The sequence below is a fragment of the Bombina bombina genome, chromosome 3 (genome assembly GCF_027579735.1).
Source record: "Bombina bombina isolate aBomBom1 chromosome 3, aBomBom1.pri, whole genome shotgun sequence".
Classification (NCBI taxonomy): Eukaryota; Metazoa; Chordata; class Amphibia; order Anura; family Bombinatoridae; genus Bombina; species Bombina bombina.
The window spans coordinates 1,152,050,123-1,152,076,802 of NC_069501.1; the positions used below are offsets into that span (position 1 = coordinate 1,152,050,123).

A 26,680-nucleotide genomic window follows, 5' to 3' on the forward strand; every position below is an offset into this window, starting at 1 on the left:
GGGTGGATGTGTAAGGAACCTCTGTGCTGAAGTGGAGTCAGCAAACAGGAGCCCCCAGTACAGGTAGGCTGTTGTGCTGCACCTTTCTCCTGCGGTCCATGGGTAATGTGTTATCATTATTGTTAGAGTGACTTTGTAGCATAGAGGAATTCTAGAGGTATTAAAGGACACTGCAAAAAAGAACACATTTAGTCACTAGTGGCCAATAGAAAGAAAAATTAAGTAATTCAAGGAATGTGAATCATTTTAGGTTCAGCACCCTGGATAGTGCTTGCTTATTGGTGGCTACATTTAGCCAGCAGTCAGCAAGCGGTACTCAGGTGCTGAACCAAAAAAGTCCCGGCTCCTAAGTTTTACATTCCTGCTTTACAAATAAAGCTAGCAAGAGAATGAAGAAAAATTGATAATAGGAGTAAATTAGAAAGTTGCTTAAAAGTGCATGCTCTATCTGAATCATTAAAGAAAAAAATTGGGTTTAGTGTCCCTTTAAAGATTTACTATGCAAAGCAGAAGCCATACATCAACACTGTCCAGAAGCGCTGCCGACTTCTCTGGGCTGAGTCTCATCTGAGATAGACAGTAGCACAGTGGAATCGTGTGATTTGAGGTGCAACAAGTCAACATTTCAAATCGTTTTTGGAAAAAAAAGGCCGTCGTGTTCTCTAGGCCAAAGAGGAAAAGGACCATCCAAGCTTTTATCAGCATCAAGAAATATTTTTTTTTTGGGTATAACATCCCTTTGAGTATTATATGTATGATGCTAAATTGGTCATGGTATGGCTTTGCTGTACAGCATCATCATTATAGCTATGTGAGAGTGTTTGTTTATTTAGCCTAATGTATTTATTTATTTTAGAAAAGGTCACCCCTCACAATTGATTAAATTTGATTTGGTTGCAACTCACAAGCATCTGTGCCTTGTGTAAACCCGGGGCATCCCTGCGCACTGAATTTTCTGAGCACTCCCCTAGCTTTAATAAGATCAGATAAAGTTCTGCAGTCCAGTCTTCCCTCTCCTATGAAATATCTTACATCCTTATTACTGAGACTCACTCATCTCTCCATCCTTAGTGAATCCAAGAAACTGTGCTTTTGTATAACAAGCCATTCCTTACCCTGACAATCTTCACAAGTAGTTTGGAAAACAGCACATTTATACCTTTGGCTTGTGGGGCACGGAACCCAGGACTTGCCACGTCCCACTGATACTCCAAACAAACAAAAGGTTGTTCCAGCCACCAAAACTTTTAAAATAGACCTTTATTATTTCGCATAGGGTCCACAGAAAAACTACATCGTTTCAGGCCTGCTATAGGCCCTTAGTCATGTATGCATACATGACTAAGGGCCTATAGAATTCCTTACCCTGACCCAGCAGTTAGAAGCTTAAATGGATAGTAAACACCAAAAATGTTATTGTTTAAAAAGATAGATATTCCCTTTATTTACCATTCCCCAGTTTTGCATAACTAACACTGTTATAGAAATATACTTTTTACTTCTGTAATTACCTTGTATCTAAGCTTCTGCTGACTGCCTCCTTATCTCAGATCTTTTAACAGACTTGCATTTCAGGCAATTAGTGCTGACTCTTATATAACTGCACGTACATAAGCACAATGTTATCTATATGAAACACATGGACTAACGCCCTCTAGCTGTGAAAAACTGTCAAATGCATTCAGATGAGAGGCGGCCTTCAAGGGCTTAGAAATTAGCATATGAGCCTACCTAGATTTAGCTTTCAACTAAGAATAACAAGAGAACAAGGCAATTTGATGATAAAAGTAAATTAGAAAGTTGTTTAAAATTACATTCCCTATTTGAATCATGAAAGGTTTATGTGTGAGAAAGACTGTGTATGTCTCTGTGCGTGAGTGAGAGTGTGTCTGTGTGAGTGTGTGTGATAGAGGGTTTGAGAGTATATCTGTGTTTGTGTGTGAGTGCCTTTCTGTGAAGGAGAGTTTATGTGTGAGAGTGTATATCTGTGTGAGTTTGTGTTAAAGAGTACATATATGTGTGTTAGAGAGTGTATCTGTGTGAGTGTAATTGTGTGTGAGAGTGTGTATCTGTGTGAGAGAGTGTGTGTATATCTGTGTGTGAGATTATATCTGAGTTTGTGTAAGTGCATATTTGTGTGTATGTGAGTCTGTTTATCTGTGTGGGGAGTGGGTTAGTGTTTGTGTGAGAGAGAGAGACTGTGTATGTCTGTGTGTGTGAGAGTGTGCATCTGTGTGTTAGAGGGTGTGTGTCTGGGTATGTGTCTGTACATGTCTGGGTGTGTGTCTGTGTGTGAGAGAGGGTGTGTGTCTGTGTGTGTGAGAGAGGGTGTGTCCCTCTGTGTGTGTGATAGAGGTTGTGTCCCTGTGTGTATGATAGAGGGTGTGTCCCTCTGTGTGTGTGATAGAGGTTGTGTCCCTGTGTGTGTGATAGAGGGTGTGTGTCCGTGTGTGTGATAGAGGATGTGTGTCCCTGTGTGTGTGATAGAGGATGTGTGTCCCTGTGTGTGTGATAGAGGATGTGTGTCCCTCTGTGTGTGTGATAGAGGTTGTGTCCCTGTGTGTGTGATAGAGGGTGTGTGTCCGTGTGTGTGATAGAGGATGTGTGTCCCTGTGTGTGTGATACCCTGTTTGTGTGATAGAGGGTGTGTGTCCCTGTGTGTGTGATAGAGGGTGTGTGTCTGTGTGTATGAGAAAGGGTGTGTGTCTGTATTTGTGAGAGAGGTTGTGTGTCTGTGTGTGTGTGTAAGAGAGTGTGTGTGTCTGTGTGTGTGATAGAGGGTGTGTCTGTGGTTGTGTAAGAGAGGGTGTGTGTCTGTGTGTGTAAGAGAGGGTGTGCGTGTGTAAGAGAGGGAACATTGGTAATAACACACAGTACTAATTTAATGACAGTTCTATGTTAAATCACTTTGGATATAATTATTTCTTACACCCTTTCACAACAGCAATGGGATCAAGAGCTGTTATGTTTAGCTATTAAGTTCTATGTGAGTGCCTTGCGTATCTGAGCATATTGTTTCTTTATGGGCTATTATAAACACTTTTGTGTAGCAGTGCCATCAAGAAAAAGAGTTTCCTAAAAAGGAAGATGAATCATGAACATCTACATTCATCTTATTCCAAAACGCACCACCCAAACAATAATTTTATATAAAAAAAGAAGATATTTCCTGAGTACTTTTCTCATCATTGGCTCTTATCAATTTCCCAAATTGCTAGATGGTAGCAAACTAGTGGGACATAACTGCAACCAGAACAAGAGTGTTCTACTCCTATAAGTAAGCCGGCATATCAATAGGAATAGAGAGAAAAAAGAGTTAGAGGGTAAAAGTAATGACTTCCAGGGGAAAAAAGGTTTATAAAAAAAAAAAGGGAACCTCCATCTCCCTCTTCCTCAAGGCATACACAGTGGAGAAATGGTGGAGAAATGCCTCCCAGTAAAATTGGACCATTTGAAATGTATTTAAAGTGTTTATCTTAAAGGGACATTAAACTCTTAAGGGCTAGATTATGAGTGAAGCACTTTTTATTGCTCCCGCTCGCGTGCTAACTGCGCTTGACTTCAGCTTTTTGCACGTCAGGTACCGTGCATATAAAAAGTTTTCGCTTTCGTGCTAATCTGATGCGCGCAAAAAGCAGAAGTTACAATATCGGCACTGCATTAATGTATTCTCCCATCAACTTCAATAGAGTGCGAAAATTAACACCCAACATGTTGCCGCAAACCCAATTAAGTTTTTTCAAGTGCGCTAATATGTATATTTCACATTCCAATGTTATTCACTTAGAAGAATATTTTTTCTTTGTATTTATATATATATAAACTGTATATATCAGTGATGTGCAGTCACTAGAGGCAGGTGAGGCAGTGCTTCACCTCTCATATGGGCAAAAATATATATTTTTTTATTGGCTTTAAAAAAAAAATTGTAATTTTTTTTTCCCAGCATTTTTTTTTCTCACAGCTATATGTTGTGCAATGAAGAGGCACAAGCAGTTAATGGGCCATGCAATGATCTTAACCACTTTCATCCAGTAGATGGCGCAGCATGTTGTGTAATGGTGGGCAGACCTGCTTGTGCCTCTCCATTACACAACATGCTGCGCCATCTACTGGATGAAAGTGGTTAAGATCATTGCATGGCCCATTAACTGCTTATTTGAGGCAGTCCTATTTGGGCTGAACCAATCCAGCGAGAGGCATTAGTAAGTGGAACATAGGGTTGGGGCTGGATGTTAAATCATATAAAACAAAACAAAAACGGAAAAAAACAACTTTCATATATTTTGTTGCTGTCCTGTGAAGCTGCCAGCTTTGCTAAAGTAAAAAAGAGAGTTCTGTTCTTCCCCTTTAAGTGCAGTGGAATGTGCCACTGTCACTTCCTGAATCCTTATACAGAGCAGGAATAGAGGCACAGAGAGCAGTGTTTCACCCACATCTTATTAAAGTAAGATTTTACTGTAAGGGATTCTGTTAGTGAAAATGATAATTTAATGAATGTGGTTTAGTGTTTTTTTTACTCTTTTACAGCAAAGGACCGTTTTTGTATTTTGTTTACTCAAACTTTACACCCACTAACTTAGCAGCTTGCCTCTGTACTTCACACTAAATTATAGACTAATTTTCTGAACTCTCTGTAGCTCTGCTGTTTTATTACTTTAAAATGCAGTGGTTCCCCCCCCCCCCTTGTGTGTGTGTGTCTCTCTCTATCTATCCATCTCTCTCCTTATGTGTTGTTCTCCCTCATGGTCTCTTTCTCTCTCTGTCTCTCTTCCTCCCCCTCTGACTCTCATCCCTTATGTAATGAAAGAATCTATAAGCATAATTTGCAGCATTAAAGTAAAATGTATGTTTTAAACATATTTTAATGGGCATGGATTTCTAGATCTCATAATCAGAGCAAGCATTGTGTTATCTGTCAAGAGTTTCTGTTACAATCCTTTTAGACTAAAATCAGATGTTTACTAAGTTGACCAGTTTTCCAAGACACCATTTAAAGGGACATGAAACCCATATGAAACCCATATGCAAATTTAAATAACTTTCCAATTTACATCTAATATCTAATTTTCTTCATTATTTTGATGTCCTTTGTTGAAAATCACATCTAAATATGCTCAGTAGCTGCTGATTGGTGGCTGCACATAGATACCTCATGTGATTGGCTCACCCATGTGCATTGCTATTTCTTCAACAAAGGATATCTAAAGAATGAAGGCGTATCCTGCCACTGCCTCACCAGCCTCTGACGTCACTGCACGTCACTGGTATATATATATATATATATATATATATTTTTTTTTTATATATATATATATATATATATATATATATATATATATATATATATACAGGGAGTGCAGAATTATTAGGCAAATGAGTATTTTGACCACATCATCCTCTTTATGCATGTTGTCTTACTCCAAGCTGTATAGGCTTGAAAGCCTACTACCAATTAAGCATATTAGGTGATGTGCATCTCTGTAATGAGAAGGGGTGTGGTCTAATGACATCAACACCCTATATCAGGTGTGCATAATTATTAGGCAACTTCCTTTCCTTTGGCAAAATGGGTCAAAAGAAGGACTTGACAGGCTCAGAAAAGTCAAAAATAGTCAGATATCTTGCAGAGGGGTGCAGCACTCTTAAAATTGCAAAGCTTCTGAAGCGTGATCATCGAACAATCAAGCGTTTCATTCAAAATAGTCAACAGGGTCGCAAGAAGCATGTGGAAAAACCAAGGCGCAAAATAACTGCCCATGAACTGAGAAAAGTCAAGCGTGCAGCTGCCAAGATGCCACTTGCCACCAGTTTGGCCATATTTCAGAGCTGCAACATCACTGGAGTGCCCAAAAGCACAAGGTGTACAATACTCAGAGACATGGCCAAGGTAAGAAAGGCTGAAAGACGACCACCACTGAACAAGACACACAAGCTGAAACGTCAAGACTGGGCCAAGAAATATCTCAAGACTGATTTTTCTAAGGTTTTATGGACTGATGAAATGAGAGTGAGTCTTGATGGGCCAGATGGATGGGCCCGCGGCTGGATTGGTAAAGGACAGAGAGCTCCAGTCCGACTCAGACGCCAGCAAGGCGGAGGTGGGGTACTGGTTTGGGCTGGTATCATCAAAGATGAGCTTGTGGGGCCTTTTCGGGTTGAGGATGGAGTCAAGCTCAACTCCCAGTCCTACTGCCAGTTTCTGGAAGACACCTTCTTCAAGCAGTGGTACAGGAAGAAGTCTGCATCCTTCAAGAAAAACATGATTTTCATGCAGGACAATGCTCCATCACACGCGTCCAAGTACTCCACAGCGTGGCTGGCAAGAAAGGGTATAAAAGAAGAAAATCTAATGACATGGCCTCCTTGTTCACCTGATCTGAACCCCATTGAGAACCTGTGGTCCATCATCAAATGTGAGATTTACAAGGAGGGAAAACAGTACACCTCTCTGAACAGTGTCTGGGAGGCTGTGGTTGCTGCTGCACACAATGTTGATGGTGAACAGATCAAAACACTGACAGAATCCATGGATGGCAGGCTTTTGAGTGTCCTTGCAAAGAAAGGTGGCTATATTGGTCACTGATTTGTTTTTGTTTTGTTTTTGAATGTCAGAAATGGATATTTGTGAATGTTGAGATGTTATATTGGTTTCACTGGTAAAAATAAATAATTGAAATGGGTATATATTTGTTTTTTGTTAAGTTGCCTAATAATTATGCACAGTAATAGTCACCTGCACACACAGATATCCCCCTAAAATAGCTAAAACTAAAAACAAACTAAAAACTACTTCCAAAAATATTCAGCTTTGATATTAATGAGTTTTTTGGGTTCATTGAGAACATGGTTGTTGTTCAATAATAAAATGAATCCTCAAAAATACATCTTACCTAATAATTCTGCACTCCCTGTATATATATATATACAAATCAAAAGGGGTAACAAATAAGAACATACCTTTTTATGTTTTAACCATGAGAAATGTTGTGGTTAAAGAAATGCTGAAACAGTTCTCTTTGAGTCCAAGCTTGTTGTCAGATTTGACAAGTTTACCCCCACTTGGATATCCATATATTAAATTTCATAGGTAAATAGTAAAAAAATAATATACATGACATCTAGAAGGCAGTGTTACCACTTTATTCGAATGAGTGTCTTTCAAACGAAGGTTCTCATGGTTGTATGGATTTATTTTTTTTCCTGTGGAACAAACATACTTTCAGTATGTTCCACTTTTTTACTCAACTGTCATTTGATGTCATCAGCTGTATAATATCTAGAGTATCATGTGACCATTCAATTAAAAGAGGAGATTCCTGTGTTTCTATTGAGCGGTATTAGGATGTGTAGGTTTAGTTTTGGCTGATAAACTGTTTATAATTTTAGAGTCCTCCCTCATTGATTTGTCTAACGAGGTGCCTAAAGGGACATGATAATCAAAATTAAACTTCCATAATTCAGATAGAGTATGTGATTTCAATCAACTTTACAATTTTTTTCTTTTATCAAATTGTATTTTTCTCTTTTGTTGAAGGGCACACCTAAATAGGCTTAGGAGCGTGCACATGTTCTGAGCACTTTATTGCAGTAGTATCTTTAACAACATTATACGCCGTTGAATACTAGAGGTCATCAGTGTTTTCTAACAAACTATAACAGTTTTGCAATTATTGTTGCAAACATTACTGCTATACAGTGCTCAAGGCACGTGTATGCTCCTGAGCCTACCTTGGTATGCTCTTCATCAAAAAATACCACGATAATGATGCCCATTTGATTATAAAAGTACACTGGAAAGGTGGTTGAAATGACATACACTATCTGAGTCATGAAGTTTCATTTAGATATTTTTTATTGTACTAATGGTTCATAGACTTTCATTTTCACATTGTTCACATGTTAACCAGAGTATCAAATGAGTACCTGAGGCAGAAATATGGGTGTTGTTCTACTAATTCCCAGTAATCAGATCATATAAAGCCCAGAGGAGCATTTAACCATTAAGCCCCAGGTGCTTCTTCACGAGACGCAAACGATAAAAAATAAACATAAGATAAAAAAAAACTTTCATATGCTACAGCTTGTACTAAACCTTCACATTTATGTATAGGGAACAGGATCATCTGTTTGGCTCAGCTGGTTCAACCCCTTTAATAGAAATTACAATTTTTAGTGAGATTTCAGGAAAAAAGTATTTTTCTCCCTAAAACAACATTATGGGGCGTAGATATTTTTATGCTGTTGGTCATACTAAAGAATATCTTAAGAAATGGTGTATATTTTATTTTGGGGGGTTTATTCAATAACTAGATCTGGATCTAGAGGGAACTGAATATCTAGGATGTCTTCTATTTCGCTTATGACTGATCTCCAAAGGTTTTGAATAGAGTTACACAACCACCATCTATGTGCCATGCCACTGTTAACATGGCCACAGCACCAGCAAGTGTTTTTTGCTTTATGGAAAAGGCGATGTAATTTTTGGGGGATATAATACCATCTATGGAGAATTTTTAGGTTTATTTCTAAGGCGACGGATGATATAGAAGTTTTTAGAGTAGAGTGAAGTATTATAGAGCTTTTTTGTGGTAGTATAATGGTCCCAAGGTCCCTTTCCCAGCTTTCTATATATGGAAAGGTGTGTCCCGGTAAAGGTGTTATTTATATCTTATATTGCAGGGATAAAGTGTGACTAAGTGGAGGTTCTTCAATACATATTATTTCGAAATGGTTAGGGGTCTGGTCATGTTCATAGATAGATGATGTGTTTTAATGAAGTTATAAGCTTGTCTGTATACAAACCATTTGTTAAAGTAAGGAAAGCCTTGCTGTATCAAAGTTTCCTGGGATTTTATTTGTTCCTTGTCTATAAGCCACAAGATTGGGAAATCATTAAACTGTGTAGGGTATTGGTGGGATAGCAGTCCTGTACCTACTTCAATTAGATTTATGCACCCTAACCAAGATAATTTTTTGGACCTCCAGCTTGATAATTCTCTTATAATTTCATTTTTTATCTTTCTGTAGTTTATTGGTTTAGAGCGTCGATGGAGGTGGTAAGAAATATACCTAAATATTTGAGGGAACGGGGGCACCAATTGAATAGAGTTAATTGTTTAGTTTTAATTAGTGTGGTAGGGTCTAGGGTAACATTCAAGATCTCCAATTTTGATATGTTGATTAAGAAATTTGAGAGTGAGTGGAATACTTGGAATTATGTGATTAGGAGGGGTAAAAAGAGTACTGTGTTTGTTAAGGAAAATAATATATTGTCCGCAAATAGGGAGATAGTGAAGCTTTAGTTTCCAACATGGATACCTTTTATGTCGGGGTGTGCTCTGATCCTCGTTGCTAAGGTTTCAATGAGACAAGCAAATAATATTGGGGACAGTGGGCACCCCTGTTGGGTTCCATTTGTTATCTGAAACAAGTCAGATAAAATGCAGTTTGTAAGTATCCTTGCATTTGGTAATGTATATAGTGAAAATATGCGTTGTAGTATACCCGGTCCAAACCCATGATGTCTAAGGTGGTCTGGAGAAAGTCCCAGGCAACACGGTCAAAGGCTTTCTCCGTGTCTGTGGACAATATAATTAGAGGTATCTTATGATTTTAAACGTGAAAAATCACATTTAAAGCCCTGACTGTGTTGCCCTTCGCCTCCCTGCCGGGTACAAATCCAACTTCGTCTGGATGAATAAGGTATGGTAAGAGAGCGTTGAATCTGTTTGCTAATAATTTGGAGAAAATCTTTGTATCTGAGTTTAGTAGCAAAAAGGGATGATAATTTGAAGGGCATTCTGAGGGATTATTCAGTTTTAAGAGAACAATTATGTGGGCCTCCAATGCTGTATTAGGAAAAGGGTGAGAGTCATCTATGGTGTTGAAATACATTAAAGGACAGTCAAGTAAAAAAAATGTAAACAACTTTTCAATTTACTTTTATTACCAATTTTGTTTTGTTCTCTTGGTATTCTTAGTTGAAAGCTAAACCTAGGAGGTTCTTATGCTAATTTCTTAGACCTTGAAGGCCGCCTCTAATCTGAAAGTATTTTGACAGTTGTTCACCACTAGATGGCGTTAGTTATGTGTTTCATATAGATAACAGACAAGGTGGTCTCCTTGCAAAAAATTCCTTATTTTATTATATACAAAAGGAACAGGAACAAACAAAGTCACGACGTTTCGGGGCCGTGCCCCTTAATCATGTGATAACATCACTCATTACACACCTGTGTTTTATAGGCAAATACCTGGGAGTTTTAACCCTTACATTCTCAGAGCTTCACATAATATGTATATAGCGCCATCTTGTGTCACAATAAGTGTGAATGAAAAATTTAAAAACAACAGTTAAGAGGCCTCAAAAAACTATGATATACTTAAATATATATATACTTAATATCAAAATTGATAATATATATTGTAATAATGTAACAACTATCAACCACAGTGGATTAGCCTAAATAGGTAGATTTTATAGATACAATAATAAATGGCTCATTATTACTAAAAATAAATCACAAACAGTGTACAATTAGCAGTATACTTATATCACTTCAGAATCAGCAACTTCCACTCAAGGAATCAGGACAGGCAATGGTCATAGAGATCTAAGATACAGAATATAAAAGCAACAATTAAGTTACATAAACTAATAAACAAAAATAATAACAAGTTACTTAACCAAAGAAAATTTGACTTAAATAGTAACTTAAGAGTCCAATCAATAAAAGGGGTTCCAATCAATCTCTCTATTCATGCCCTTAGGTTCCAGGGTATCGAGCTTAAAGATCCAAAATGTTTCACGCTGTTTGAGCAATAGCTCCCTATTACCCCCACGCCTGGGGGTGCGGATTTGCTCGATAACCTGGAACCTAAGTTGGTTGACCTGATGACCTGCAGATAGAAAGTGGTGGGCTACAGGGGCAGATTGTACCTTGCATCTAATATTGCTTTTATGTTCCGTAATGCGGTCCCCTATGCGTCTAGTTGACTCCCCCACATAGACACGCCCACAAGGGCATTTGATGAGATAGACCACGAATTTCGTATTACAAGTAAAAAAATCTCTGTAAATAAATTTATAACCAGTGTGTGGGTGTGAAAAATGGGGACTTTTAATAATAGACCCACAATTGCTGCAGCCTAGACATGGAAAACAACCTAGGTTTTTATTAGTGATGTAAGTCTGCCTAGAGGTTTTACTGGGGCCCAAATCAGCTTTGACTAGAATATCACGTAGATTCTTAGACCTTTTAAATGCGGGCATAGGAAATTGCTGAAATTCTTTTATCTCTGTATTGCATCTCTGTAAAATGCCCCAATGTCAGCGAATAATTTTTGTAATTAATTTACTCTGTCTGCAATATTCAGAGACAAAAGTCATTCTGCTTTGGTCAGTTTTAGGAGGTTTAGATTTCAAAAGATCTTGTCTCTGCAAAGGTAAAACATCCTGAATAGTTTTAGTAACCAAATCTAGGGGATAACCACGTTTCAAGAACTTTTCACCCATTTCTGTTAATCTCAATTTAGAAGTGTCATCCTTAGCCACAATTCTCTTGACACGTAGCATCTGACTCCATGGTAAGGAATTAACAAGAGATGGGTGATGAGCGCTGTTAAAGCTCAAAAGGCTATTACGGTCAGTTTTCTTTGTGTAAATGTCAGTAAGGAAACCATTACCATTCTTAAATACTGACACATCCAAAAAATCGATTTTAGTTTCACTGCTGACCAAAGTAAGTGTGATATTAGTGGTAGATGAATTAAGATCAGCAACAAAAGACTCCAGGGCCCCAACGTCGCCCAGCCAAACCACAAAAATATCATCAATATAACGCCACCAGGTGGCGCCATACTGATGAAAAAGTGGATGTTCAAATACAAATTTTTCCTCATAGAAATTCATATAAATATTGGCATAATTAGGGGCGACGTTGGAGCCCATGGCAGTACCCTGCAATTGGAGAAAGAATCTTCAAATAAAAAGTAGTTGTTATATAAAATAACCTCCAATAGCTGTAAAAGAAAGTCAATCCTGTCAGCCGAATAGACACCTTTAGACTGTAAAGCATTCCTTACTGCACCAATCCCACTTGCATGAGGTATAGAGGTGTAAAGGCTACTAACATCTAGACTAAACAAAATATATTTGTCCGTCTGTAATTGTAAATTATCTAGTTTAATCAAAAAATCATTGGTGTCTTTAATAAAGGAACATGACTGCTCCACCAGGGGTCTCAATACTTTATCCAAATAAATGGCTATATTCGATAGATTACATTGAGCTCATGCACGTGAAGCTCCTAGGAGTTAGCACTGATTGTCAAAAGAACTGAAATAAGGGGGCAGTTTGCAGAGGGTTAGATACAGTTTAATCACAGAGGTAAAAAGTATATTATTATAACTGTGTTGGTTATGCAAAACTGGGGAATGGGTAATAAAGGGATTATCTACCTTTTTAAACAACAAAAATTCTGGTGTTTACTGTCCCTTTAATAAGGGAGGTGACAGTTGTTTTGCAAATAAAACTTTTTAAAAACTTACTAAGAAGCTTCCAGTTTAGCACGGTTGAGGAGGTAAGGCTAAGACACCCACTGAAAGGGGCTGAGAAAACATGAAGAGCAGACACTTCCCCCTTCCCTGCATATGAAAATACAGATTATACAAACAGGAACAGCAGGAGTCTGTAGACATCAGTATACATATAAAACTTTGGGGCTTGGTTAGGTATCTGAAAATCAGCACAATGTTATTATAAATTAGCAAAACTATACATTTTTACAAAAACACTCCCAGGTGGGCTATATAAATGGATCATCTACAAAACATTTATGCAAAGAAAAATCTAGTGTGCAATGTCCTTTTAAACAGTTTTACACTATGATTTTTTGAGGTTACATCGAAGAATTATTTGGAGATTCATCTGCTTTTTAAATATCACAGCACACGGTGTTGTATACTTTTTATTTCTTATTGTCAAATTAGAAAGCGGTTGGCCATCTTAAATATTCCCTAATTAAACTACGTTCTGAACATGTCTTCTCCAGGTGGGAAAATTCTAAAACTTTTTTTTTTCCCTCCTTAGAATATTAAAGTTTTTAATTTCTACAAAAATCTCATCAATTTTAAAGGCAAAGGGGATCCACGGCTTTTGCTAAAATGCATCAACCCCCAGGAGGTACGTACGTTATGTGGTCACATATATACTGTATATATATATATATATATATATGTTTACATATAGTTACGTTGTTATGACATAGTCTGTTATACTCACTGTATTATGTCACAGTCTGTTACACTCACTGTATTATGTCACAGTCTGTTACACTCACTGTATTATGTCACAGTCTGTTACACTTACTGTATTATGTCACAGTCTGTTACACTCACTGTATTATGTCACAGTCTGTTACACTCACTGTATTATGTCAGTCTGTTACACTCTCTGTATTATGTTGCAGTCTGTTATAATCACTGTATTATGTCACATTCTGTTATACTCACTGTATTATGTCACATTCTGTTATAATCACTGTATTATGTCACATTCTTTTATACCCACTGTATTATGTCACATTCTGTTATACTCTCTGTATTATGTCACATTATGTTATACCCACTGTATTATGTCACATTCTGTTATACTCTCTGTATTATGTCACATTATGTTATACTCACTGTATTATGTCAGTCTGTTATACTTACTGTATTATGTCACATTCTGTTATACTCACTATATTATGTCACAGTCTGTTATACCCACTGTATTATGTCACAGTCTGTTATACTTACTGTATTATGTCACATTATGTTATACTCACTGTATTATGTCACAGTCTGTTACACTTACTGTATTATGTCACAGTCTGTTATACTCACTGTATTATGTCACATTCTGTTATACTCACTGAGTCACTGTATTATGTCACATTCTGTTACACTCACTGTATTATGTCACAGTCTGTTACACTCACTGTATTATGTCACAGTCTGTTATACTCACTGTATTATGTCACATTCTGTTACACTCACTGTATTATGTCACAGTCTGTTACACTCACTGTATTATGTTACAGTCTGTTATACTCACTGTATTATGTCAGTCTGTTACACCCACTGTATTATGTCACAGTCTGTTACACTCACTGTATTATGTCACAGTCTGTTATACTCACTGTATTATGTCACATTCTGTTACACTCACTGTATTATGTCACAGTCTGTTACACTCACTGTATTATGTCACAGTCTGTTACACTCGCTGTATTATGTTACAGTCTGTTATACTCACTGTATTATGTCAGTCTGTTACACCCACTGTATTATGTCACATTCTGTTATACTCACTGTATTATGTCACATTCTGTTATACTCACTGTATTATGTCACAGTCTGTTACACTCACTGTATTATGTCATATTCTGTTATACCCACTGTATTATGTCACAGTCTGTTATACTCACTGTATTATGTCACAGGGGGGTAGTTATCAAGCCGTCAACCTCAAATATGCTGGAATTCCGCAGCGTATTTGTGGCGAGGCTGATTCGCCTTAGTTATCAAAGGCTAGACACCGGCAAAAGTAGAATTTTGTGACGTAAGCTTCTATCCGCCGGACTCAGTCCGACACAGATCGATTCTTACGTCACTACAGATGTTCCGCACACAAGTGCGGCACAATCTGACTACTTTTGCTAGTTATCAAAAAACTAGCAGGTACGCTCGGCACTTTTCCGGCCCAGCGTACCTGGTTTTCAATCCGCCGCCCTGGAGATGGCGGATCTCATAGGAATCAATGGGAGTCTGACCATAGCGAAAGTTCATGTTCGCTGCTGCCAGACATCCCATTGATTTCTATGGGAGATGTCTGCACCTAACACCCTAACATGTACCCCGAATAAATAAATGTATTAGCCCCTAAACCGCCGCTCCCGGAGCCCACCGCAAGCTACTCTATACATATTAACCCCTAAGCCACCACTCCCTGACCCCGCCGCAACTATAAGAAATGTATTAACCCCTAAACCGACGCTCCCGGACCCTGCCGCCACCTACATTATACCTAGTAACCCCTATCCTGCCCCCCCTATACCGCCGCCCTCTATAATAAAGTTATTAACCCCTATCCTGCTGATCCCGCACCTCGCCGCAACTAAATAAATAGTTTAACCCCTAAACCGCCGCTCCCGGACCCTGCCGCAACCTATATTAAATTTATTAACCCCTTATCTGCCCCCCCTACACCGTCGTCACCTATAATACATTTATTAACCCCTATCCTGCCCCCTACTACACCGCCGCCACTGTAATAAATTTATCAACCCCTAAACCTAAGTCTAAAACTAACCCTAACACCCCCTAATTTAAATATTAATTAAATAAATCTAAATAATATTTCTATTATTAACTAAATTAATCCTATTTAAAACTAAATACTTACCTTTAAAATAAACCCTAATATAGCTACAATATAAATAATAATTTTATTGTAGCTATCTTAGGATTTATTTTTATTTTATAGGTGACTTTCAATTTATTTTAACTAGGTACAATAGCTATTAAATAGTTATTAACTATTTAATAGCTACCTAGCTAAAATAAAGAGAAATTTACCTGTAAAATAAAAACTAACCTAAGTTACAATTACACCTAACACTACACTATACTTAAATAAATTATTCCTATTTAAAACTAAATACTTACCTGTAAAATAAACCCTAAGATAGCTACAATGTAATTAATAATTACATTGTAGCTATTTTAGGATTTATATTTATTTATTTATTTTTTTAAAATGGTTTTTATTAGAGGTTCAAAATAAAGCATACATGAATATAAACAGTGTCAGATGTAAACAGCACATTATTTGTATGAAAAGACAATTTCCAGTTAACAATGAATACATCTGAAAAGAAATTTAAAGAAAATACAATAAAAGCAGTATGCCAAAGAATGAGCAAACCTCCTAAAAAACAACAACATAAGAGGCCACCCTTGGGCCTCAGAAATGTAAAGCAAAATCACAAGAGGTTACCTTTGATCCAAGGAGACCACTCATGGGTCCCAGATGATTGACCTCATTTTTCAATTTTTATATATTTTTAAATAAAATAGTACACTGAACAAATGTTAATGACATAATAGCCTTATAGAGCTGTACTCTAAACAAAGAAAGCATTGTAATATAGGATATCGCAGGGCTCACTAATGTATCATTAGTTATATGGAGAACCTCTTGGAATAGACAAGTAGTAAGAGACATTTAGATCTTTCACTTAAAGGCCACCTGACCATAATACATACTTTAAATAGTGTAAACTTCCCCAGACACTAGCAGAGAGTTTGGAGTAATGTAACTTCAAAATGCAAAGGGAAATAAAATTTAGGTATGTTTTGTGTATAGTTATCTACCAATGAAACTTTGGAAAAAATGGGGGGAGGGTTTGGTGCGTGGGACAAAAGTTAACAACTTTATTCTATTTGAGAGAGTGGAGGTCCTTTGTGGGAGAAAAAGGAACATCAAATAAATAAAAAAACAAACCCCCCCCCCCCAAAAAAAAAACCTACAAGAGTTCCACCTCAATTGTATGCTAAGAACCCCCAATGATAGGCTACACCTATCCTGAAAGTGTGTTATGTAGATTGCCATGTTACACCCTAGACAGAATGGAGTATGATCCCTGAACGCTTAGTGCTGGCAGCATTTTGAAAAACTCCCTGTATGTAACAAACAACATACTTATCCCACTGCTATACATTTACATTGACAGAATTAAAATCTTCTTTCCTTGATAACATATCGGAAGGGAGAGAGAATGCATAGTGATAAATGATTACACACATAATAACAAATTGAACTAGTCAAACATTAAAACCAGGGCCTTCCACATGTTATCTACAAATGGGCTAGTTATGACAGTGGGTTAAGACCTACATAGTTCAGCCATATTTGTTTAGTATTGACCAATTGGTATTAAAGTGACCCTGGACTTTCCGAATGATCTAACCTATTCCCACCTTCCAAGTACTAATCAGTCCCTGCAATTCAGAGTATCTTACCACCGTGGGTATGAAGGGTGGGTATTGTAAACAAAATGAAGCGTCCTTCAAGTCTTTTTGTGAAGCTACCAAACGAAGTGATCTCACAGCCAGGTCTCCACACAGTATCTGAGTCGGGTAGTACAGCTGCTTTTTGGTATATCGCAGCAAATGCTCCTTTACCGACATAGGCTCAGCTTCAGTGGTTAAATGGAAACCCCCTCCTGATATGTCCTCATCATCACTCGTTAAAGGAAGGCAGACCGGGTCCAGTCTTTGCGTACAAGCTCCACTCTGATCCACATGTGTAGTCATACCTATCTTTGTGGTGGTATTCGTGGCAGCGGTCAGCTCTGTTAAAAAAGTGAATGCGGAGTATAGATCCTTGTGGGTCTCCCCCTCACTTGTTATGACTGCCGCGTTATCCTCTCTACCTAACTTGCGATCCGGCCAGAGGCTAGTAGGCACTATGATGTGGGACACATCTCCGGGTAGCTCATGGGCCCCTGGTGCAGTCCGGAGGGACTTTTCTAAGCTCAAGCTTGTTGGGGTCTGGGTTGCAGTCGAGAGGGCCTCTCCCCTATAAGCCCTCTCGGTCGAGATGATATCCAGGCTCTCCTCAATCTCTAGAGCATGTGTAGCAAGGATTGCACATATATCTCTCTCTAGGTCATGGAAGTGTTCCTGTAGTAGGCTTTGTATATGTGTCTCCCACTTTGCTAGGGCCTCCATTTGTGCTCATCTGTTTAGGAATAGGTCCTATAGCAGGGTAGTCTCTTATAACGATACTGTTGCGTTAATAGTGGTTCTCTCGTTGTAGGAAGAAAACAGTCTGTATATGACTGCTGGGTATCCTATTTCAGGATATCGTAACCCCGGAATTCAGGGGGGGGGGTAATATTGCGGCAGCCCCAGACCTACGCTCCAAATCCTTTGCAGGCACTTCTTCAATTTCTAGACTCACTGCGAAGGTGCAGAAGTTTTTCAAGATGGCTGCAGATCTTGGGAAGAAGTGTGTCACGTAGCTGACTCAAAAAACGTTGGCATAAACTTTGTCAAATTTATCCACTCTTAGAGCTTAGCTGGTAATAGTAGTAGAAAGCTGCTACAGTATAGGAAATGTCAAGTTTTACAATGAATAGCTCCTATAATTAGTGTTTGTCTCAGAGAGCTTCATTGAGACACGTCTTGCCGCATTGAGTGTAGGCTCCGCCCCCGGATTTATATTTATTTTACAGGCAACTTTGTATTTATTTTAGCTATTTAGAATAGTTATTAAATAGTTATTAACTATTTAATAACTACCTAGCTAAAAGAAATACAAAATTACCTGTAAAATAAATCCTAACCTAAGTTACAATTAAACCTAACACTACACTATCATTAAATAAATTAAATACAAATAACTACAATTAAATACAATTACATAAACTAACTAAAGTACAAAAAATAAAAAAAAAGCTAAGTTACAAAAAATAAAAAAATAGGTTACAAACATTTAAAAAATATTACAACAATTTTAAGCTAATTACACCTAATCTAAGCCCCCTAATAAAATAACAAAGCCCCCCAAAATAAAAAAAATTCCCTACCCTATTCTACATTAAAAAAAGTTGAAAGCTCTTTTACCTTACCAGCCCTCAAAAGGGCCTTTTGCGGGGCATGCCCCAAAGAAAACTGCTCTTTTGCCTGTAAAAGAAAAATACAACCCCCCCAACATTAAAACCCACCACCCACATACCCCTAATCTAACCCAAACCCCCCTTAAAATAACCTAACACTAATCCCCTGAAGATCATCCTACCTTTAGTCGTCTTCACTCAGCCGAGCCACCGATGGAACTGAAGAGGAGATCCGGAGCGGCAGAAGTGATCCTCCAAGGGGCGCTGAAGAAATCTTCCATCCGATGAAGTGATCCTCCAGGCGGCGCTGAAGAAGTCTTCCATCCGGGCGATGTCATCTTCCAAGCAGCGCTGAAGAAGTCTTCTATCCGGGCGATGTCATCTTCCAAGCGGGGTCTTCAATCTTCAATCTTCATCCCGCCGATGCGGAACATCCTTCTTTCCCGACAGACTACCGACGAATGAAGGCTCCTTTAAGGGACATCATCCAAGATGGCGTCCCTTCAATTCCGATTGGCTGATAGGATTCTATCAGCCAATCGGAATTAAGGTAGGAAAAATCTGATTGGCTGATTGAATCAGCCAATCAGATTAAGCTTGCATTCTATTGGCTGATCGGATCAGCTAATAGAATGCGAGCTCAATCTGATTGGCTGATTGGATCAGCCAATTGGATTGAACTTCAATCTGATTTTCTGATTCAATCAGCCAATCAGATTTTTCCTACCTTAATTCCGATTGGCTGATAGAATCCTATCAGCCAATCGGAATTGAAGGGACGCCATCTTGGATGACGTCCCTTAAAGGAGCCTTCATTCGTCGGTAGTCCGTCGGGAAAGAAGGATGTTCCACGTCGGCGGGATGAAGATTGAAGACCCCGCTTGGAAGATGACATCGCCCGGATTTTAAGACTTCTTCAGCGCCGCTTGGAAGATGACATCGCCCGGATGGAAGACTTCTTCAGCGCCGCCTGGAGGATCACTTCATCGGATGGAAGATTTCTTCAGCGCCCCTTGGAGGATCACTTCTGCTGCTCCGGATCTCCTCTTCAGTTCCATCGGTGGCTCGGCTGAGTGAAGACGACTAAAGGTAGGATGATCTTCAGGGGATTAGTGTTAGGTTATTTTAAGGGGGGTTTGGGTTAGATTAGGGGTATGTGGGTGGTGGGTTTTAATGTTGGGGGGGGTGTATTTTTCTTTTACAGGCAAAAGAGCTGAATTCTTTGGGGCATGCCCCACAAAAGGCCCTTTTAAGGGCTGGTAAGGTAAAAGAGCTTTGAACTTTTTCAATGTAGAATAGGGTAGGGAATTTTTTTATTTTGGGGGGCTTTGTTATTTTATTAGGGGGCTTAGATTAGTTGTAATTAGCTTAAAATTGTTGTAATATTTTTTAAATGTTTGTAACCTATTTTTTTATTTTTTGTACTTTAGTTAGTTTATGTAATTGTATTTAATTGTAGTTATTTCTATTTAATTTATTTAATGATAGTGTAGTGTTAGGTGTAATTATAACTTAGGTTAGGTTTTATTTTACAGGTAATTTTGTATTTCTTTTAGCTAGGTAGTTATTAAATAGTTAATAACTATTTAATAACTATTCTAACTAGTTAAAATAAATACAAAGTTACCTGTAAAATAAATATAATTCCTAAAATAGCTACAATGTAATTATTAATTATATTGTAGCTATCTTAGGGTTTATTTTACAGGTAAGTATTTAGTTTTAAATAGAAATAATTTATTAAAGTATAGTGTAGTGTTAGGTGTAATTGTAACTTAGGTTAGTTTTTATTTTACAGGTAAATTTCTCTTTATTTTAGCTAGGTAGCTATTAAATAGTTAATAACTATTTAATAGCTATTGTACCTAGTTAAAATAAATTGAAAGTTACCTATAAAATAAAAATAAATCCTAAGATAGCTACAATATAATTATTATTTATATTGTAGCTATATTAGGGTTTATTTTACAGGTAAGTATTTAGCTTTAAATAGGAATAATTTATTTAATAAGAGTTAATTTATTTCGTTAGATTTAAATTATATTTAACTTAGGGGGGTGTTAGTGTTAGGGTTAGACTTAGCTTTAGGGGTTAATAAATTTATTACAGTGGCGGCGGTGTAGTGGGGGGCAGGATAGGGGTTAATAAATGTATTATAGGTGGCGACGGTGTAGGGGGGGCAGATTAGGAGTTAATAAGTTTAATATAGGTTGCGGCAGGGTCCGGGAGTGGCGGTTTAGGGGTTAAACTATTTATTTAGTTGCGGCGAGGTGCTGGATCAGCAGGATAGGGGTTAATAACTTTATTATAGAGGGCGGCAGTATAGGGGGGACAGGATAGGGGTTACTAGGTATAATGTAGGTTGCGGCGGTGTCCGGGAGCGGCGGTTTAGGGGTTAATACATTTATAAGAGTTGCGGCGGGGTTTAGGAGCAGCGGTTTAGGGGTTACTAACTTTATTTAGTTGCGGGAGGCTCCGGGGGCGCCGGTATAGGGGGTAGAACAGTGTAGTTTAGTGTGGGTGCTTAGTGACAGGCTAGCAATAAAGCTATAAAAAAGCCGAAGAGCAGCGAGATCGGATGAGTGATAACTCTCACAGTCCGCTGCTCATCGCCCCATACTTTATTGATAACTTAGGCGAATTTTTTCAGGTCCGCGGCAGCGATGGTAGGCGAGCTTAGGCGGGCGTATTGGGCCGGCGAACGCAGGAAAGTTGACACGTTGATAAATACCCCCCACAGTCTGTTATACTCACTGTATTATGTCACAGTCTGTTATACTCACTGTATTATGTCACAGTCTGTATTAATCACTGTATTATGTCACAGTCTGTTACACTCACTGTATTATGTCACAGTCTTTTACACTTACTGTATTATGTCACAGTCTGTTATACCTACTGTATTATGTCACATTCTGTTACACTCACTGTATTATGTCACAGTCTGTTATACTTACTGTATTATGTCACAGTTTGTTATACCCACTGTATTATGTCACAGTCTGTTATACTTACTGTATTATGTCACAGTCTGTTATACCCACTGTATTATGTCACATTCTGTTACACTCACTGTATTATGTCACAGTCTATTATACTCACTGTATTATGTCACAGTCTGTTATACTTACTGTATTATGTCAGTCTGTTACACTCACTGTATTATGTCACAGTCTGTTACACTTACTGTATTATGTCACAGTCTGTTATACTCACTGTATTATGTCACAGTCTGTTATACTCACTGTATTATGTCACAGTCTGTTATACTTACTGTATTATGTCACAGTCTGTTATACCCACTGTATTATGTCACAGTCTGTTATACTCACTGTATTATGTCACATTCTGTTATACTCACTGTATTATGTCGCAGTCTGTTATACTCACTGTATTATTTTGCAGTCTGTTACACTCACTGTATTATGTCATATTCTGTTATACTCACTGTATTATGTTGCAGTCTGTTATACTCACTGTATTATGTCACAGTCTGTTATACTCACTGTATTATGTCACAGTCTGTTATACTTACTGTATTATGTCACAGTCTGTTATACTTACTGTATTATGTCACAGTCTGTAATACTTACTGAATTATGTCACAGTCTGTTACGCTTACTGTATTATGTCACAGTCTGTTATACTCACTGTATTATGTCACAGTCTGTTATACTTACTGAATTATGTCACAGTCTGTTACACTTACTGTATTATGTCACAGTCTGTTATACTCACTGTATTATGTCACAGTCTGTATTAATCACTGTATTATGTCACAGTCTATTACACTCACTGTATTATGTCACAGTCTTTTACACTTACTGTATTATGTCACAGTCTGTTATACCCACTGTATTATGTTACACTTACTGTATTATGTCACATTCTGTTATACTCACTGTATTATGTCACAGTCTGTTATACTCACTGTATTATGTCACAGTCTGTTATACTTACTGTATTATGTCACAGTCTGTTATACCCACTGTATTATGTCACATTCTGTTACACTCACTGTATTATGTCACAGTCTATTATACTCACTGTATTATGTCACAGTCTGTTATACTCACTGTATTATGTCGCAGTCTGTTATACTCACTGTATTATGTCACATTCTGTTAAACCCACTGTATTATGTCACAGTCTGTTATACTCACTGTATTATGTCACAGTCTGTTATACTCACTGTATTATGTCACAGTCTGTTACACTCACTGTATTATGTCACAGTCTGTTATCACAGTCTGTTACACTCACTGTATTATGTCGCAGTCTGTTACACTCACTGTATTATGTTGCATTCTGTTATACTCACTGTATTATGTCACAGTCTGTTATACTCACTGTATTATGTCATGGTCTGTTATACTCACTGTATTATGTCACATTCTGTTACACTCACTGTATTATGTCATGGTCTGTTATACTCACTGTATTATGTCACGGTCTGTTATACTTACTGTATTATGTCACAGTCTGTAATACTCACTGTATTATGTCACAGTCTGTTATATTCAGTGTATTATGTCACAGTCTGTTATACTTACTGTGTTATGTCACAGTCTGTTATACTTACTGTATTATGTCACAGTCTGTTACACTCACTGTATTATGTCATAGTCTGTTACACTTAATCTGTTATGTCACAGTCTGTTATGCTCACTGTATTATGTCACAGTCTGTTATGCTCACTGTATTATGTCACATTCTGTTACACTCACTGTATTATGTCACAGTCTGTTACACTCACTGTATTATGTCACAGTCTGTTACACTTGTGTCATGTGAGACATGATTAAGAACCAGGTTATGGTTTGAAACGTTGTTGTTTGTATGATGGACCCTGTAAAGAGAAAATAAAGGTCTTTTAATCTTTTACTGGAGGCTGGAAAATCATTCATTTGGACATTACATTGGGATTTGGCTAATCCTTTCCTGTGCCCCAGAATATTACCAGAGGTGCTGTCTTTCATTACAATATTTAAACTTACTATATTATGTCACAGTCTGTTATACCCATTGTATTATGTCACATTTAGGGGCCAATTTATCATCAGGCTGTCCGACATGATCCGCTCAGCGGATCATGTCCGACAGACATTGATGAATGCCGACAGCATACACTGTCGGCATTTATCATTGCACAAGCAGTTCTTGTGAACTGCTTGTGCAATGCCGTCCCCTACAGATTTGCGGCCAACAGACCGCTTGCAGGGGGTGTTAATCAGGCCAATCGTATGAGATGGGCGGATTGATGTCCACAGCCTCAGAGCAGGTGGACCAGTTAAAGGGACACTGAACCCAAATTTTTTGTTTCATGATTCAGATAGAGCATGCAATTTTAAGCAACTTTCTAATTTACTCCTATTATTAATTTTCTTTGTTCTCTTGCTATCTTTATTTGAAAAGAAGGCATCTAAGATTTTTTTTGGTTCAGGCTCTGGACAGCGCACTTTTTTTATTGGTGGATGAATTTATCAACCAATCAGCAAGAACAACCCAGGTTGTTCACCAAAAATGGGCTGGCATCTAAACTTACATTCTTGCATTTCAAATAAAGATACCAAGAGAATGAAGAAAATTTGATAATAGGAGTAAATTAGAAAGTTGCTTAAAATGTCATGCTCTATCTGAATAATTTGTGTTCAGTGTCCCTTAAGACCGCTGCTTCATAACTGCTGTTTCCGGTGAGCCATTCGGCCCTTGATAAATCGGCCCCATAGAACGGTCCTTTTTTTTTTACACACTGTTCCTTTGTCCCCAGAACTTTTTTAAGGCATGGCAAAATCAGTATTTAGTGTGACCTCCCTGGGCACTAAGCACATCTTGAACTCTTTTGGGCAGGCTGTCCTGAAGTTTTCTAAAGTAATCTTCTGGTATATTATTCCAGACTTCTTTCAGTACTTCCCAGACTTCTTCTTTAGATTTATGTTGTCTTTTATTTCTTTCTCTGCCCAGGTGATCCCATACCGCCTCTATAATATTCAGGTCAAGACTCTGTGGAGGCCAGTCTATGACTCTCAGTGTTTTATCAGCTATTTCTTCTGTTAAGTGTGATCAGTCCACGGGTCATCATTACTTCTGGGATATTACTCCTCCCCAACAGGAAGTGCAAGAGGATTCACCCAGCAGAGCTGCATATAGCTCCTCCCCTCTACGTCACTCCCAGTCATTCTCTTGCACCCAACGACTAGATAGGATGTGTGAGAGGACTATGGTGATTATACTTAGTTTTATATCTTCAATCAAAAGTTTGTTATTTTAAAATAGCACCGGAGTGTGTTATTACCTCTCTGGCAGAGTTTGAAGAAGAATCTACCAGAGTTTTGCTATGATTTTAGCCGGAGTAGTTAAGATCATATTGCTGTTCTCGGCCATCTGAGGAGTGAGGTAAACTTCAGATCAGGGGACAGCGGGCAGATGAATCTGCATAGAGGTATGTAGCAGTTTTTATTTTCTGACAATGGAATTGATGAGAAAATCCTGCCATACCGATATAATGTCATGTATGTATACTTTACACTTCAGTATTCTGGGGAATGGTACTTCACTAGAATTACACTGTAAGAAATACATAAAGCTGTTTAATAACTAGAGATTATGTTTAACGTTTTTGCTGGAATGTAAAATCGTTTTCATTTGCTGAGGTACTGTGTGAATAAATGTTTGGGCACTATTTTTCCACTTGGCAGTTGCTTAATCTGTTTTCTGACAGTTTCTGTTCTCCCTCACTGCTGTGTGTGAGGGGGAGGGGCCGTTTTTTGGCGCTTTTACTAGCATCAAATATTTCAGTCAGCAACTCATTGTATTCCCTGCATGATCCGGTTCATCTCTACAGAGCTCAGGGGTCTTCAAAACTTATTTTGAGGGAGGTAATTTCTCTCAGCAGAGCTGTGAGAATTATAGTTTGACTGAGATAAAAAACGTTTATTCTGTAATTTGTTTCCTGCCTTCAGAATTTGTTATCTTTGCTAATGGGATTAAACCTTTGCTAAAGTTGTGTTGTTTACAAGGATTGAGGCTATAACTGTTTCAATTTATTAATTTTCAACTGTCATAGATCTTCTGTGCTTCTTAAAGGCACAGTACGTTTTAATATTATTCTAATTGAATTGTATTTCCAAGTTGCAAGTTTATTTGCTAGTGTGTTAAACATGTCTGATTCAGAGGATGATACCTGTGTCATTTGTTGCAATGCCAAAGTGGAGCCCAATAGAAATTTATGTACTAACTGTATTGATGCTACTTTAAATAAAAGTCAATCTGTACAAATTGAACAAATTTCACCAAACAACGAGGGGAGAGTTATGCCGACTAACTCGCCTCACGTGTCAGTACCTACATCTCCCGCTCAGAGGGAGGTGCGTGATATTGTAGCGCCGAGTACATCTGGGCGGCCATTACAAATCACATTACAGGATATGGCTACTGTTATGACTGAGGTTTTGGCTAAATTACCAGAACTAAGAGGTAAGCGTGATCACTCTGGGGTGAGAACAGAGTGCGCTGATAATATTAGGGCCATGTCAGACACTGCGTCACAGGTGGCAGAACATGAGGACGGAGAACTTCATTCTGTGGGTGACGGTTCTGATCCAAACAGACTGGATTCAGATATTTCAAATTTTAAATTTAAACTGGAAAACCTCCGTGTATTACTAGGGGAGGTGTTAGCGGCTCTGAATGATTGTAACACAGTTGCAATACCAGAGAAAATGTGTAGGTTGGATAAATATTTTGCGGTACCGACGAGTACTGAGGTTTTTCCTATACCTAAGAGACTTACTGAAATTGTTACTAAGGAGTGGGATAGACCCGGTGTGCCGTTCTCACCCCCTCCGATATTTAGAAAAATGTTTCCAATAGACGCCACCACAAGGGACTTATGGCAAACGGTCCCTAAGGTGGAGGGAGCAGTTTCTACCTTAGCTAAGCGTACCACTATCCCGGTGGAGGATAGCTGTGCTTTTTCAGATCCAATGGATAAAAAGTTAGAGGGTTAC

At 38.1% G+C, this 26,680-nt stretch overlaps 1 protein-coding gene across 1 annotated transcript in view; it reads left to right on the forward strand.

Annotated features, from left to right (window-relative positions):
- Positions 1-26,680, forward strand: part of C3H11orf65 (chromosome 3 C11orf65 homolog) — a 127,380-nt gene that overhangs the window by 2,865 nt on the left and 97,835 nt on the right. Inside the window, exon 3 of the mRNA XM_053705059.1 lies at positions 13,094-13,186. Within this exon, the coding sequence (XP_053561034.1) occupies positions 13,094-13,186 (93 nt within the window). The remainder of the gene's footprint in view (positions 1-13,093; positions 13,187-26,680) is intronic.